The 18,258-nt window shown below is 39.2% G+C and overlaps 1 protein-coding gene across 1 annotated transcript in view; it reads right to left on the bottom strand.

Annotated features, from left to right (window-relative positions):
* The window catches only part of astn2 (astrotactin 2), a gene marked incomplete at both ends in the record, with an annotated part of 231,808 nt that overhangs the window by 115,072 nt on the left and 98,478 nt on the right, over positions 1–18,258 (bottom strand). The window contains 3 exons of the mRNA XM_079235676.1: positions 5,320–5,487; positions 10,997–11,143; positions 14,040–14,147. Coding sequence (XP_079091802.1) covers positions 5,320–5,487; positions 10,997–11,143; positions 14,040–14,147 — 423 coding nt within the window. The remainder of the gene's footprint in view (positions 1–5,319; positions 5,488–10,996; positions 11,144–14,039; positions 14,148–18,258) is intronic.

Genomic DNA, 18,258 nt, shown 5'->3' on the forward strand with positions numbered 1-18,258 from the left:
ACGCTGCAGCTGAGCGGACTGATTGCTAGAGTTTCATACCAGAGTGAAGACGATCACAGATTAAACTCAAGTTATATATTATATATGTTCTTATTCACCATCAGGTTAAAATATGTTCATTGCAGGTCTGAACAACAAAATGACCACAAACAACTGTTTTCAAATATTTGATCTGTTGTTTCCCTCAATAATTTGTATTATGTATGTAATTAAAATCAGAGAGCTTGAGAGAGGAAACACTTTTTACAACACATAATGAAGAGAAACTATATTTATATTGTGGGGTATTTTATAATGATGTCACAATCAGAATTTCAAAACATACCGACGTAAATAAAAAATAAATAAATAAGACGCATTCCGCCGGTAGAAATGGATCCTGTGCGTATAAGCAGGACACATCACAGTAATACTCAATGCAGTTTATTAAACGGGTAACAGACGACAGAGAAAACATCTCCAGTCTGACACTCATAATAATTTTGTCTTTATTAATATAAGTAGTAGTTTAACACCATTAAATCAACTGAAAACAGCCGATAATTTTGATCAATATTTTAAGTGCATTTTTATTGGAATGTTTGCTAAAAACTCTCCGGACAAAACTCCGTCAGCTGTTAAAGCGACTGACAGCGGATCAGATGTGATCAGCTGTCAGGCGGTCGCAGTCATCATAAACCGACGTCGCTTCACGTGACGCTTCAGAGAAAAGGACGTCTCATGTCTGTTAAAACATATTTCCTTGCGTCTTCTCTCCCTGCTTGGTTTCACGCAAGTGAGGGAAACAGGGATGCAATTTAGAGACTTGGGAATGTACCCATAGAAAACGCAGGGTGTTACACCATCCTTCTCTTCTAAATTAAGAGCCAAAATGTAAAGGAGTTCAAGTGGCAATTACTTCAGAGCACAAATCCTCTCTCTTCACTCTTTCATCTGTATAACAAACCTCATTTTTACCAAAATACGCGTTTCATTATAATGATTTCTAATCTCTCACTGTGACCGTTTGGATGATTTTCACATTTCAAGGGTCATGGTACGGGGACATTAAATAGTTGTTGTTGTCCCGATGCAAATGCACATTTGTTATAACATTTTCAGGGGCCAAATTCTAACCAAAGTCCTCCGGCAGATTTAACAGAAGAGTTTTCTCTTAGGAATACGTGTGTGCACATGCACATACTGTATGCTTTGAAGGATGAAGCTGGTCTACATGGTAACAGTCCAGCGGTTTCTGTTCCAATTAGGTAAGGTTGGAGGAGCCAAGGAGACATCATTTTAAATGAGAAAAACAAAAAGGCAGCTAAGGAGGTTCTTAGGTCTTTATGAGGTTAGTTATGATGATAGATGGAAAGGTTGTGAATGCAAGCTATTCCCCCTTAGTAGGGAATATAATATGAGATAGGACGTACTGATTAATGAAGAAATTAACTTGAGTCATCACGTTGCATATATTACATATTTATGGATGCCTTGTACTTCCCACCCATTGACGGGGACTTTTTATTACGTTCTCAGTATCAAGCTGTTATTACATCATCAGTTGCTACAAAGACGATCCACTGTCAAAGTCTAACTGTAGTCAGCTCGATCCTATGCAGCCACCAGGCAATAGAAACAGTTGCTTCATGTCATTTATCCACTAACCTTTGAGTCAGAGGAGGAAGGTGAGGTCAGGAGGATTGATTACTCAGGCACAGGGATACTGTGACTAGCAGTCACAGTGGCAGTCAACCAGCGTGAAAGTGAAGCAGGAAGACTTGGTGAAATGATACCCGCTAAAAGTGTGACTGCCAGTGTCTCTGTGTATGTTTGGGGAAAACTGATGGATGCGATCGGTTCTGTAGTGTTTTTTAAGCTTAGTTTGTCACATTTGGACTATTTTGCACATCTATGTAAAATAAATTGTTTATGTGTACATTACAATGCATGAAATATGATAATTAATAAGGGATATTATTATGAAGGATTTGTAATTGTATGCATATGAAGGTCACTTGTATTACTGTAGAATGATTAATGTGTGAATGAATGTTAGACAAATATTGAATATTGCATGCTGCATGGACTGCCGCTTTAAGGAATTGTAGTTCTCTTGTTCGCCTGAGGTGGCGGAGCTGAACATTGACTTTTGAGACGATAGACTCTACCCTTTTTGAAGAGGAAGTGAAGAAGAAGAAGACTAGCTCCGCCACTGCGGGCCAATGAGTGAGTTTAGCTGGATTAGAAGTGTGAAGACTGGACTTTTGTACCAATAGGAAGAGCTCTAGGCTCCATGAAAACTTTATCTTTTCCGGCTGCCCGTGGAGTTCGCTGCGGAGCAAAGGAGCCCGATCCAGAGCATAAGCTGTCTGTCATTTTTATTAAATATACTTTTACTATAACTCTTTTGGATTCTGGACCTTATTCCCCACCACTTCCCAGGATCTTAAACTTATATTCTTTCAGTTCGAATGTGTATAATGTCATGGTCCCGCGTAAAAGATGGGAATCTTTAAATGATTAAATGGAGAGTAGAAACAAAGCATTACAACTTATTGTGGGGCGTTGGCTGCTATCAAATGCACGATGCATAAGTAGATGTCCTTTTACCCTTTCACCTGTCTGTAAGCAGCAGTTGGCCCTTTTGTAATTACTGATATGTATTGTTCTCGCGTACAGGAGAACTCTAATCTATCTCTGTGAAAAAAAACCTACAGACAACAGTAGGACATGTCACCATGTCCAAGGCCAGTTTTTATTAGAACAAGCAGGACTGCTGATAGTGCTGCTGCACCCCGACACCCAGCTGGATGAGCTAACCTATATTTCTACTTTTACACGATAAAAAAAAGTACATATATAAAGTACACATACACACATATATATATATATATATATATATATATATATATATATATATATATATATATATATATATATATATATATATATATATATATTTATATTTATTGTTGTGTTGCACCTCACAGTCAGCAACAATATTTTTTTAAAGTTTTCTCCTAATATTATAGTCATGTTTTAGGGATTTTTTTGGGGGGAAACATACCATTAATATCTATTTGCCAACAAATTACAACTAATTTGAGGTTTGGTCTTGTAAACCAAACGCTGAGGTTGATGATGCAACATTTAACTTTTTCATTGCGGTGGATATCCAGTAAGAAGGACCAAGTAATTATTACTTTATTGCATCACTATACACAAAAGCTTTCACACACATGTCTGTGTTTTGAACATTTCACAAAGTGAAAGAAACAGCACAAACCACTTAGAAGCAATTCAGGAAAATGTGCAGTCAAAAAAAGCAATGTGATTTCCCACCAGCCAGTTAAATCCACACGTCACCAGTCCACATGTGTGTATGTCTTTGACGGCTCGTTTTGTGTTTTCCATGTTTAACAAGACTTGCCCGAGCAGGTGCATTTCTGTCACTTGACAAAATGTAAAAGAACCACTTTGATATTGCTTATTGTTGCGGCCAGAATGGCAGCATGCTCAAAAGACAGAGTAGTGCTTCCCTATGTGATTTACACACCAGTGGTTCACCCTATTGTTGGAACTGCAATACAAGTGCTTGGATGAAAGACTTCATTTTCAGGTGCGTGTGTGTGTGCGCGTGTGTGTGTGTGTCAAATGTTATTGTACGGCTGCAATAATGCATGCTACAGGACAGCGATGGAAATAGAAAGCTCTTTCAAAACACCTTGTATAGTGGAAGTGGCTGCCCTGAGGAGATACAACATACTTGAGAGCAGATTACTGATCAAATACTCTTTCTGCTAAAAAGGACGGATAGAAAAAGCAGAAAAGGTGGAGAGATACAAAGGAACAGGGGGAGTCAGAAGTACTGATTAAGTGAGAATGCTGAATGTACTTGGGTCTGGATACGGAAAGGACTTCATCATTGAATTTAAACTATTAATGATCTCACGATGCATTAACATACAGCGATTGATGGAAGCATATACACACGGCCGCACACATTCACAATCCACAAACACATACGTGCCAACATCTTTTGCATCTTCATGTGTACCGAGTGAGTTGAGTGTCTGGAGAGCTAATGCATAATGCATGAGCCCAACAACATGACCTTGACTATGGTGACATACATTTCACATACATTACAGATGTAATCCATTCTAATGAGCTTAAACATCCTCTAGTTGGGCACAAGATACACAAGGGAGTTACAGCACTCAAGGGAAGATAATACGATCACGCTGCACGTTTGGCTTTTGTTTGGTGTAGTTTTAATGTCAGCAAAAAAAAAATCATAAACTTATCCAAGCTAATTATTTACATACGGAGGCTGCAAGTTATATATCTGGATGGGGCAACAGGCACTGAGGGCTTACACAGTAATACTGTTGTTAATAAGCTTTGATGCCATCTTTAGAAGTATGTTACATTTACTCCGTCGTTTAAGAAAAGCAAACAATCTCCAGCAATAGTGTGAGACATATATAAAGACGGCCTTCCTTGACTGCAACTCAGCCGATCACACACCAATGTTTTATTCTTTTTACACCCGTTTGCCTTGTGTGTGTTGCATATCTGACTGTCAGATTTTTCCAAATCAAAGATAGCTGCCTCCTCACTAAAACTTACTAAGCTCCAATTGACAAAGTATTTTTTTATAATATTGAAAAGGTTGTAAAATAAATATAGTGAAGCAGCACACAATTACCAAAAAGTGTGTACTTTAATGTGTAAAAATGTTTTTATATATAATGATATGTACGGTATTGTAGACCTTTAAAAACTCTCCAAAACCTGAATCATTTTGCATTTCGTGATTATTTTATAGTTCAAAACATCATACATTGTCTTGATGTTTACTGAGACCAACTAAAGCTAGAGCGGTATCACTGTAATACATTTAGAGTAGGAATAGGGGTATTTGAGTGTATTTGTTTGTACGTACATAGCAGTTAATGTGACTGTAGAACTTCACTTGAAGTAATATAAAAAGGCTTTAAAAGTCTAACGTAAAATGCAAAAAAAAAAAAAAAAAATGCTTACTCTGAGATATGCTTGAGGCTAGTGGTAATAACTACACAAATCTAAATACAACTATTCATTATTTCACTACTGCACAACGATTGTCAATTTTATTTATCACTGCCATACTGTCAATTTCAATAAAATGTGTATTAAGCAGTTTTATCGTAATCCTCCAAGGACTGCTTTTCAGCGGCACTAAAAAACATTCATAAAGGTAGCCTTGTAGCAGAAGAGGAAGGAAACTACATTTCTAACCAGTGTATAGAATTTCAAGTTGACTCAAGGTCATGCATGATTGTGTGGACTAACCTGTGTCCTGATCACAAATCTGCTCGCAGGGCTCAGTGGTCCTCTGGCCGCAGTAGTCCAGGACCCACTGTGTAGAAGAGTTGGTCTGATAGTAGAGGGTTAGCTTGGCTGGGTTGAGCCAATTAGAAACATCCAGGAAGCTGCCCATGCTCACCACAAAACTACTTCCTGGAGAAAAGAAGAAAAAAAAAAAAACAGAAAGAAGACCATTATTTTTGCTTCTTGAAAAAAAGATTAAACAATAAAACATTGTATGATACTGTATTGTTTGATATTTTAAAACTCCAGTGAAGGACTCATATGTACATATATATATGAACATGCATTACAATCAAGCTTTTGCCAAACAAGTTCACACAATGCTGATAAAGCCGATTGCCACCAGGTATTTCGCAGTATCCCAGACTTGCGATGGCTGGTGTTTGTAGCAACTTTACCGTTAGCATTGGTTAGCATGTCCGTCTTTCAATCAGACGATTGGTGGTTCAAGCCCCGGCTTCCCTAGTCCATGTTGATGTGTCCTTGAGCAAGACACTTAACCCCAAATTGCTCCCCGTTGCTGTGTCTACGGCGTATGAGAATGTAAGTCACTTTGGATAAAAGCGGCAGCTAAATGAAATGTAAAAATAGCACACACATGCCTGCAGGTGTGCATGCCACATCTCCCAGGTCCCAAGGAGCCCTCTCTCTAAGTCTTCCCATCCCCTTTTTTGGGGCTTTTTTTCCCGCCATAGCTACTGCCATACTCCAAGCTGCTGGGCCATCGCTCTGATCTCTCCCAAAGGGTAGTTATTAGTCTCACTGACAGAGGGGCGAAACAAAAGTTCCACTCTCCAGCATTAAACGCTCGTTTCCTGGTCCTATTGCATAATCAATTGGGAAGTAGCTAATTGTTTTATTTTCACTGTAATTTCAAGTCCCCTCCTGACCACGCTGAATTTAAATGAGAAAATTAAGACCCATAATGTGTGTATTGATAGGATTTCCCTGGTGATTGCAGTCGAGCCGCTAAAGGAGTTTCACAAGTCACTCAGTAAACGCTGTGCTCATAGGCAGCGACTTACCTTTCGTTCTTACTGCTTCCAGACCAATCGTTACACTCTGATCACGGAACAAGATTATCCTTAATTGATGCCAATGACTTTAAGTTCCAAAGGGAGCTTTGGGAGATTGTGCTTCAGCCCTCTAGTGAACACAAAGAGTCTTATACAACTACATTGTGTCTATATTGCTGGGGCATGGATGGACGCTACATTTCTGGAAGCATTTGTATAAATTTCAGTGTCAAAGTGGAAATGTAATGCTAAAGCAGTTGTGAGATTGAGAACAATTATTCCCTTATTTATTTATTTCATGATGTGTGTTCTCCAGGCTGTTTATTTTTAAAGAGAGGATTAATGCAGATGGAAGTGCAGTGACACTAGCCAGCAATCAAATCGGATTCACAGCAAAAGTAACAAGGCCACTACCCTGCAGTAAAATATACAACCCAGAGATTAATACTTTACCCTACAAAGAATGCTGACACGGCTTCATCCAAATTTCAGTTTTACTTCCTACTATTTTAGTTGTAATGTCTAATAGACCACACTACCTTCTGCCTCGTCGTACACACATGAATTCACCGGCTTCTTTTTGTTTGAAAAATACACTAATGTGTTCAGGTTGTATTTTCTGACTACCTGGCAAACTCATTTAGACTGTCTAGAATATTAGCAGGCCTGTAATGTTGCCTTCTAGTAAATATTGCATTGCTTGTAGACATTGTTTTGCTGCTGGATTGAAGTAAAGTTGAAGTGTTTCCACTTCAGATATTAATTAATGAAAATAGGTCTGTATGGGATAATGTATGAGAAGGTGGTTGTGCTATAAAGGACTGCATGTTTTCTTGCTACTCCACATAAAAGTCATGAATTGAGTCTACAATTCATAAAATGAGTAAATATTGACGGAGCACACTCCCTGAGGAACAACGGCTGTTGTTGCCGTTCTTGAAAAGGAAGTATCCAGTACCACCAAAACGCCCAAAAGGCTAGAATACACACACAATTCTCCAGATGGGATCCCTAAAAGCATCTCGCAAGTCAGGCTGACCAGAGCTGAGCATAACAAGGCGATTTCCTGCAGCACTGCAGTTAGTGAACAGAACTGCCAGTAGCCCTCATTTGCTGAGAGAGTGGAAAAATGTAATGTTGTCAGCTCACACAGTGAGGAGGCAATTGTTAGATTATGGGTTGGTTTCGCTGAGACCTGTGAAGAAAACCCCTCCTGAGCAGTAAGAACATCGCTGATTGCTGGCATATTGTGAATTGAGTGCAAAAAAAGAGGGAGGGGTGGGGATGGGGGGGGATAATTTGGTTCGATTGAACCCCTTTCAACTGCTTTGGGAACAGATGTGGAATAGAAATCGCTCCTTCCTCGACTTAATATTCAATATGTAAATGTGTACTTAAGTTGTAAAAGAATCCCATGATTCACTTCACACTTTGGAGTGCTAAAATATGAATATTAAGTATTAACCTCATTAACCTCAAAGAGATATATTTATTTCCACCCATGTTAGATTTAGCCGTGTTAGTCATGATGTTGAGTGAACAGTTGTGTTTCTTTCTTCCTCTGAGTCCATTTCTTCATACTTACATATTAGCTTTTGTGCTGTTTTACTTGTGTTTATCATCTCCTTTTTTCTCTCCCTTACTCCCATCACTTATTTAATTCCCCTGTACAAATAGAGGAGTTTACAGTGTGCAGCTCACACGTCTTGGGTGTCAGATCATATGCTTTGCATTGTAGCCAGCATTATAGTCTTTATCCCCGTCTGCCTGTTCCTGTCCTAACCAAACTTATATTTATATGTGACTTGCCAGTTTGGATTTGCTTTGTTTGTTTATCTGTTGGATTTGTTAGTTTGTTTGCTCTGACTCCCTGCCTGCTGCTGACTGTATGCCTGCCAGACTAATGAGTTAAGCCGCCCCTTTTATCACATCTGCTCTGCCTCAGGTGTCCTTTAAGTATACAAGTCCAATCCCAGTACAAGCAAGTTTGCAGAAGAACAACAAAACTAAAAGCAAACACAACCTTACAAAACAAATACTGTATGGAACGAAACGGTATGGATATGGATTATTTTCCTGTTCTTGGAGCCTCACCTGGAATAAAGAGTGGTGCTAAAGCAAAGGCCATGGAGTCATCAACATGTAAACGATGAATTATATAGTAATTGTGAGTATTCACGGTACAAATCAGCCGTCTCCATTCATTGATTTTGTTTGTATTTTATGTTAAAAGTTGAGAACTTAGCAGTGGATCGGAGGTCAGCTCAAGGAGCATCCAAAATGTTGAGAACAATCTTGTGTATGAGTGGAAGGTCTGCCTCGTTAGTAACGGCAGAGCAAAGGGGAAGAGGTCAGAAGACCAACACATGACTACACATGTCAGCATGTTGACTGCTGTAGTTGTAGAGCTATCTTGCAATGGACTACAGTGCAATGTAGTCTAAACCTCAGATTTTTTTCTGTGAGAACAGTTCATATAGGTATTTCAAGTTGAATTCACCAAACTCTCTTGAAAAGACCATTTGTAGACAGCTCATCTCAGCCTGATGACTTGGCACCAGACTTCATCTTCAGCTAAACTGACACCCCCAACATTTTACAGTTATGGAGATATACAAGAAAGTATCATAGCCTACAGATACAGGCGTTACACTGTCAGGCGTTATAATGATCCAGGACAGAAACCGGCAAGACCCTGAGGCAGCTGTGTGGATTGAGAAAAATCGATTGAAATGTTGCCGCGCCAAAGCCAATAAAACTATACAATACCATACAACTGTCAGTATATTGCCTAGATGATGATATGGCGCAACAGAATATTCCTTTTGAATTAAGTTTGTCTAAGATGTATATTTTATTTGAGTCAATTTAGAAAATGTTATTTAAAACGTGGCAATTAAGACTTTTTTTTTTAACAAAGTGCGAGCAAATCGACGAATGACACAAATGATCTTCCGTCACTCGCACACGCCACTGAAGAAGAACTCTGTTTGTACGAGCGGTTCTTGTATGAGGCCAGATGCCATCATGACAGAAGCCTCACCCAAGGAAAAATACTCAAACCACTGAACATTAAAAGCCGTTTACAGAATATTGGCTTAAATTGTTTTTTCCAGGTTTCAAGTTATCGCAGAGTTCTGTGTACTGTTCCATTTACATTGTGTGTCCATGTGCACACACATCGAGGGTGTGTGGGCGGACTAGACATGTGGCCCAGCGGCAAGAGTACCTGATCGACTGATACGTGAAGGCTCCCGGAGATATAGCAATCATTAGTTAAATTGCCTCAGCTCCTCACTCCCTCTAACTTCGCTTAACTCCTTGCACATTTTCCACATTGGCTTCACTTACCTCCCAGCAAGGTTTATACTGTGGTATCTTGCCAATATACAGATCCAATTTACAATGTTCCCAAAGCCAACGACGAATTTAAAACAGACTCAGTTGGACGACACTCGAAGCAGTTGCCTGGCCACCGACATCCTTGATTATCCTGAATTGGCACGAATTATACATTATTTTTCTCTAAAGTTTAAGTGCAGGTTCAATTAGTCTGGTAGCTTCACAGCGTTTTGCATGGATGTCATACAAAGCTTGTATAAAGCACAGATACAACACAAATAAACCTTGGCGTACTTCCATTACATCAGTTAAATAGAATGTTTGTGTCGACTGAAACGGCAGAATAGGTTAGTATTCAAATCTATGCAGTCGCATGTAATAATTCTTCACACTGAATGCTCCCACTGCAAAAACAAAGGAGGGAAAAAACAATCACATTTCGAGCACAATGCTCTTCATCAGTCTGATGGCTCCAAATGTCATTCAGTTGTTTGTGGTGACAATGAATCATTTTTTCTGTTTCCATTGGGAGCTTTCAGTGTGTGGACTTTTTTGGGGGGTTTTAGCACATGATTTACTTTTTGTTGGATGGATGTGCGTCTTTCGTACGTGATCAGTCGTGCAGAAGGGGCTCTGACACTGAAAAGCATTACAATTTAGAACGACAAATCATGGTAGAGGGGGTGGAGATTTTACTGCAAGCCATTTGTAAATAGAAACAGTGAAAGCATGCAGAGCTGTCCCTGGTCCATTAGCTGTTCCTCCAAACAACAAAACTACAAATTGCATAATATCACTCAATAACAATGTGTGTATGCGGACAGTCATCCCTGCAGTATGCTGTGTGAAGGACAACTGTATCCAATTATGGCTGGGGAAAAAAAGTAACAAAGGGTGTACCTTGATGGATAGTGGCTATTATGATAACATGCTCCACAAATCTACATCCTTTTTTTAGCTTCCAACACAAAGCTAAGCATTGCCCAAGGTTGAAGTACAGTATCTCCTTCTACAATTACTGGGGGTTTGTCACAATAGTGACACGTGACCTCTTCCAACTGAGTTTAGTGGGTGTCTTGACGGTGACGAGACTTTTTCCCTTCCCCTTTTTACTTTTGGGTTTTACATCTTATAGTTTCAATTAAGAGTGCAAAGATCCTCACCCCAAAAATGTATGCAAACAGAAATAAGGCTAAACACGAAAAAAAACTGATAGCTTTAGACATTCCTTGAGTTGAATATTCAGCCAAGGTCTAATGAATGTATTGCACTTAACTTACCATCTGCAACAAAATGCTCAGGCACATGGAGCGTGACCTTGACGGTGAGGGGGCAGGAATCCTGCGTCGCATAGACAATGGCAATGGCACATGTGCTGATGGTAATCAACGTCAGGGTGACCTTATTCAGAGGACTGTGTGGGTGGCCTACAGGAAGAGAAAAGAGAAAAAGGTGAACAGTTTGACAGAAGCCCTTTGGATTTTTAGCAGAGTCTCAAACACACGACTGTATTTTAACCTGACAGGAAGTACTTTCACACACAGGGGACGTAAAACACATACCACATAACACAACATCTTATGTGTTTAAGTCTTGCCTGCAAGAATAGGATGACTTGGAATACCTGCACTTCTGCAGAACAGCCCAGCATCATTCACCAGCGTGATGTATGATCTTATTGCCACTGACAGGGTTATGGATTGGTTGTTTTGGTTGCCCTTTGGCTGTGTCAAGGTTCCCATTTCCAAGCCAGACATGGGGGAATGAAATTAGCCGCTTAACCTCTGTCTAGTCATATTCATCATGGGAGAGAAGGAGAATGGATGTAGAAATGTAGAAAGGAGGCCGACTGGAATGTGATAGGGATATGGCAGAAGTAGCGCTGGTTTAGGCCTCATTCAATAATGGTGCTGAAGAAGAAATCTCTGCTTGAAACCCATTTAACTAGTTTCCAGAACGATTCTCACTTCCACCAATGTTTTCTTATTTGGGATTATTCTTCGTCGAGAACGGGATCCAGACACACATTGCAGAGCTGACTGCACACATTTGAATGCTGACAAGTTTGTGCAAAATAATCTGTAATTGTGTTTTCTTCCATTATACATAATGCGATTCTGAACTATAACAATATACAATTTCGATTACAATGATACTTTCATCATTTTCTAATATGATTATATTTGCAATTTTACAAAGCACTAGGATCTTTCAAAGTAAATAAACTACACTGAACAGGTAACAGCATTATATGCATACTTTTTGTATCATTTTATATCCACAACTGACACCACTAAATAAGAAAGCACACTTGTTGTTCCCCTCCTGCAGAAGTACTGCTACTATTATTTGAAATGTTTAATCTTTACATTGGTCATCCAGAGTCTTTCAGACTTATGTATTCCACTACTGTGTGTGCACATAGCCCTGTTGTCTCGCGCCTCATTTACCTCTGGTCAATAGGGTCAACTGGCATGCACTTTAAATTCATGCTTTTTTTTAAAAGTATTAATCACTAGAAGAACACAGGTGCGAACAATTCAGTTTGAATTCATTTTATTCTACAAATGTAATTAAAAAAGCGAGGCCCACTGTTCTAACTCGATTTTGACATTATGTGTTAAAACACAACATACACAATGTATCAGAATCTGCAGGCTTGAGGGAATGTGGTGCCCAGTGTGCACCACACACTATGCAGGTTTGTTGTAAAAGTCAATAGTAATAGCAATAGTGGGCCTATTCTTGTTTTCCTGGTCCAAGCAATGGAATTCAGGTGTTGCAAATGCTTGTGCTGGTTAAGTGGCGTATATTGAACTGCAGTAATGTATCAGCAAGTAACTAGATCAGTGTGTACCTCAGAAAAACAGAGCCACACATGATCTAGATGTTTTACATTGTACAACTACCGTACACTGGGATTGTATCCATCCCTGATGCAATGTGCAAATGGTGCGAAATTGAATTGACAAAAACGGCCCATTCTGGAAACAATTTTAATCAGTAACCCCCTGTGACAGGAGAGTCCAGTGAATCCCATCAGAAGTTTGAAAGTACTGAAATGCAGCTGAAGGTCAAAAGCAGGAAGACAAAGTTAGGATAATGAATCCCCCCGTACTGGATGGCATGTCTACCACAGTCACGATGCCGTGAAGGGACAGGAACAACACCTGTCCGCGGTGAAAGTGGCTGAGCAGCTAATCCCTTTGGAGTGTGGGTGGTGTCACTGGGCTCGTGAAGGGGTCCCTCAATTACTATAAAAGCCTACTGAGTAGACAAAGGAATGTACACTCACAACGGCAAACACTTACTTTATGGCCGCAAATAGGACATCGAGTCAATGCGCTCATCTCATCACAGAAACACCCACACAAAAAAGGCACCTACACAAATACTGTCCATGTAAATCAAGAAGCAAATATAATACATAGGAAAATATTAAAGATTCAAACCTAATATTAACGTATTCCTTCTAATTATGTCCCTCTTTCGGTCTACGAGAGAAATAACCACCTTTGTACATGGGCTGGAACTTAAAAACAGATCACGATCATGGCTTTACCAGACCTGAGGTGCACATGCTTTTATATCAAAATTCAAAATTCCATTCATATTTTAGAAGAAAACAAATTATAATTATTTGTTTGAATGAGAACAGTCAATCATTTTCTGTGATTAATTGGATTTTTAAAATTTCACAACCAATACTCAGTATATAACGCCAATTTGAGAGCCTGTGTTCATAAACCTACACGTACGATCTTCACCCCCATTCCCATGAAGGTTTACAATCACTACACATATGTGTGTGAACACCCGAGTGAACATACATACTACTCCTCTGTGTTTCCTTAACATGCACACACATCCACCGAGTTTTCACTATCACATATCACTATGTGGGAACGGACTTTAAAATCATGCTTCCCATCAAAGTAATGTGACTCAGCTTTTTGCTCATCACTGAGCCTCCATTTACATCAGCTCATATATCTGCTTTGAGTGTCATTGAGCTGCGCCATGGCACAGCACTTTAAACCCCACAGGGAATGTGCATGACTCCTTCCTACTTCCAGCTACGCTGACGATTCCAAAAATGTCTAGCCTCATTTCACTCAGTTATAGGCTCATATTCTACCAGGGTGAGGTTTGAATTCATTTGTTTTCTAAATGTTTTATTGTATATTATTCTCGTTTTACTGTATTGCCTTCTCAGCAGTATGTATTAGACAAGAGGTGTTCCCCCCGTGCAAGTTAATATGTTGAAAATGTAACACATTGATATAACAATATACAAAGACTTACACCTGCGTTCACTCTCACCTTTGCTGCGCCTTCGTCCTCTGTGCTGCTCTGTGTAGAACTTCATTTGGCCGTCATCTTCAGGCTCTGACCCGGATTCCCCTTGAGGACCGAACACACCTCCAGGTGCTGGCAGTGAGAAGATGAGAGGAGAAAAATGGAAAGAAATTTGAGAAGAATGAATCAATCAAATAATTGTAGGATACAATTATGCTGAAAAATGTTAACCAGCAAGTCAGAACTGTATGAAGTTATTAATACAAGTTAGTCATGGCCACTGTGGTAATGGCTCTGCAAAATTGAAACGGGAATCCATTTGGAGTCAAGTTCAATTTAATTGATTCTGTTCAAAGTCAATTAAATTAAAATGCTACCTGTGTGCAGAACATTCTCCTTTCCACGACTTCACATTTTAGAAAATACAATATTATTTTCAGATCATAATGAATGACAGTTGTAAGTTTTCTAGAACCCAACGTATTCTTCCTCTGAATTACAAAGCAATATTATGAGATCTGAGATACATATATTAGTATATTGTTGGTGATTGTAGTCACTAAACTGCTTCATGAAGATGATACAAACTTCAACTTGTAGTGAACACTTGAATGCAATATTGTAATTCTTCACCTGTAATATTGAGTTATAACATATTATGCTCTTGATTGCAACTATTAGTTTAGAACAAACAATGCTCTGTTGTATTTGGAAGCATATATTTCCCAGTTGCCCCTTTTCCTTTGGTGTTCTCCATGGATCCACTCTAGGTCCTATAAAATACTTGGGTTACACTATTGGGTAACTCCAGTATGTTGATTACGCTGCTGAACTACAACGATAATGGACAGTGCCTCACATTTGATCCTGTGTATTGGATTCTTTCATCAAACTTTGATCGCAAGCTCTTGTTTTTCCTCCAATAGGCCTCCAGACTTCAATTAGCTTGTCTTTGACGGCCAATACATTAAGTTCATAAACCTGTGACTGGTTATACGTTAAGGTTAGAGGATGGGAAATGGGTAGTGATCCTAACTTTACTGACCCATTTCTAATAGCAATATCTAGTGCTGAAACAAAAACAATCTAAATGTGGTCGCTATACATCACCATATGTCGTCATATCCAACCTCTATTGAGGAAGTAAGAAGTTCCACCTCTCGTTCCTGTGCCTCCTTGTCTGATCTGTTGGCCACTGTTGGTAATTTGTCCATCCTTACCAAGTCTCTGGAGCTTAATTTGGTAATCAAATTGGGTCATATCCCCAGAGTGTGCATGTTTGTTAGTTTGAGAGCATGAGGGAGGCTGTGAGAGTTAAGAGGCTTTGTTTGTGCTGTGCTGCCACTTCGACATCAAAACACACATCCGGATGCACGAGAGCTGCCACAAAGTGATAATTACCAGGGCTTTGCAAAGTGTTAAGCCACTAGCGGATAACTAAGTCATCTAAAATAACCTAAAATGTCTGGACAGCTTTGAACTGCATTCTAAGTCTGCTATTAGAAGTCCACCAAATATATTCTGTTAAATATGTTTATTAATTAAATCACGGGACACTTTTTCCCCAATTTTTATGAAAATTAGTTTCACACCATGAAGACATAACTTTATACCAATAACATCAATCTGATTTTTTCATGGTTGTACATATGTTTTGCTTGTATAATCCCCTGGATCACCGTGATTACACTTCCTAATCTCCAAGAGTGGAAAGGGGATAATGGGCTGAAAGAAAATCAATGCTCTTCGGTTGACTGTGAAGGAGCATCTGTGAAGGAATGCTTCACCTGTTGACAGCAAACTCAAACAAGGACGCGAGGAGAAAAAAAAAGAAGGTACAATCGGGTTGTGTCAATACCGTGATCCATATCATGTGGCTCATACATATTTACTCCTCTGTAAGAGGCAAACGCTTTACCCCCACGGGGGTAATTATAGGTCATAGTTAGAGCTGTCAGTTGATACTTGTGTCCTTCATGGCACATGACTAGAATAATGCAGTGCATTTAGAGTAAAATAATAATTAAAAACATCACACATAGGATGTTTTTTTTTATATATATATATACACTATACTCACAGATCCTAGATGACCCTCTATTTTCATTGTTTACGAAACTAGCTGTTCATTTTTCACGTGAACAATAATAATAACTTTTATTTATACAGCACCTTTAAAAACAGATTTTACAAAGGGCTCTGACAGACAAAGCAGCAAAAGCAAAGCAATAAAACAGCAGAAAGCTCAACAGTGTGTATACCTGGGTGTGAAAGCCTGCAATTGTGCATGTGGTATAAACCAATTTAACCTGACCCCATGTCTCTTTATAAATGAGTCCCAGTCCTCCCAGTCTGCAAAGAACGTTTTGACTCCTGCTATAAATTGGCTCCCTGGACCCTGTTACCTTGAATTCATGAAGAAAATGTGGTTCTCTCACAGGCCTTCAATGAAGTGTTGATGAATTAAAAGAAATGCGGGCCACGTTTCAGCAAAACCATCTCAAAACATCTGTTTACACACCCTCGCACAAATTGTGCAGCATAACCCGAGTCTCATTCACCCACTCGAATGGACAATACTTCCAAAACACACCAGCATGTGACTGGTTAATTGAGACTGGATTATACTGCACTAGTTGTGTGATAGTTTGTAAACACAGGATTCTGCACGCTGCCCCCATTTAATTCAACAAGACCTTTCTCTGTTTTTTGAAGCTCCGTTCACCATGCAGGCATGATGGACATTTTTGCTTTGTTATGTTTTCGTCAAAAATTCAAGGGAACACAGGATGAGTAATTGATAGACGAATGGCCCTTTTGTGGTTGAGTGCTCTTTTTTAAAGCCCTCTCCACCAATAGCTAACAACATACTTTCAAAGATCTAATCCAGTCACACATTTTACACATGAGAGGGGACATGTAACAAAGGCTGGGTGCTAAAATATAATAATGTATTTTTGAAAATGAACGCATGGTAGAGCACATTCCCAGCATTGGAGCAATTGATCAACTCAGAGATAGTATTGTGTGAAAACTATAGCTTGGAAGAGAGCACAGTATTTTCATGGTTGAGAAAAAACAATGATGACAATATCAAATTTCAGATCCTGAAGAAGTATAAATTAAAGTCAGAATCTAACAGGCAACCAATATATAAGGTAATGAGTGCTTTGGTTATAGTGAAGCTGCTGTTCTGGAACAGTTGCAGATTGGATAAATGATTCCTCACTAATGTAAGACTTTACTCTAGACCGCAGACTATGAAGTCATGGGTGAGTTATTCAGGGTCAAAAGTAAATATAAACTTTCTAAGTTGGTACAGTCACAAAGAGACAAATACATACAGTAAATCACACTGTATTGATTTTAGCTTTTTGCTGAGGACACTCTTAGCAGTAGAATACACAAGTGATCAGCCTATTCTCCTTAAAACCTTCTACGTCATACTGTACCTTCCTTATTAAAATGGGCTTATGTTTCATGCCAGAGCAACATATTCTCTCTTCCTTGTTCATTGGACACGGTCATAATTCCTGTGCCACTGCGGCACAATGCAGGTAAAATCCCCTCCTTTACACACTTCATAAACATTATGTCACAGCGCATGAAAAGGTGCCCGCACCATAAAGACTTTAGACATGATTAAAGTTTTTAAGTCGGTGGAGCCGGAGCTATTCTTTTGGTTGGGTGCACTTATACAGGTCGAGAGTCGAGTTGGCTTTTGAGTGCAAGAGTCTGGCAGTATTGGAGAGCGTAGCCAAGGCAATGTGGTGTAAAATTGGTTTGGAATATATGCGACGTGTTCGCACACGCCCGAGAGCTGGTGGATGGAGACGAAGACAAACTGAGGGAGAGAGACAGAAACAGAGTCATATAAATAGATATTAAAAAAAGGAGAATAAAAGGCTCAGCCTAAATATATTAGTTGCTCACCTTGCATTGCTTTTAACGTCTCATGAAATTGTTTGATTTATTGATAAAACATAATGTTGTCTCTAATACACCGTAAATCTCTCCATATTTCATATACTGATACATTTATTGAATATATTGACCCTCTATTGGCAGAAATGTGTTCATGAATGTAAGTGGAAGTGTTTTTGTATGCATCCACAGTGTCACAGATAAGACTGGGCACCCTATTGTTTTCAAAAGGTTACCACTTGATCATCTGAGGGTGTACTCGAAGCGATGCAACCTGGGACATTTAGGGCTGTGACAGTTATCAATAAAATGTGTCCTA

The sequence above is a fragment of the Taurulus bubalis genome (genome assembly GCF_910589615.1).
Source record: "Taurulus bubalis genome assembly, chromosome: 19".
NCBI lineage: Eukaryota > Metazoa > Chordata > Actinopteri > Perciformes > Cottidae > Taurulus > Taurulus bubalis.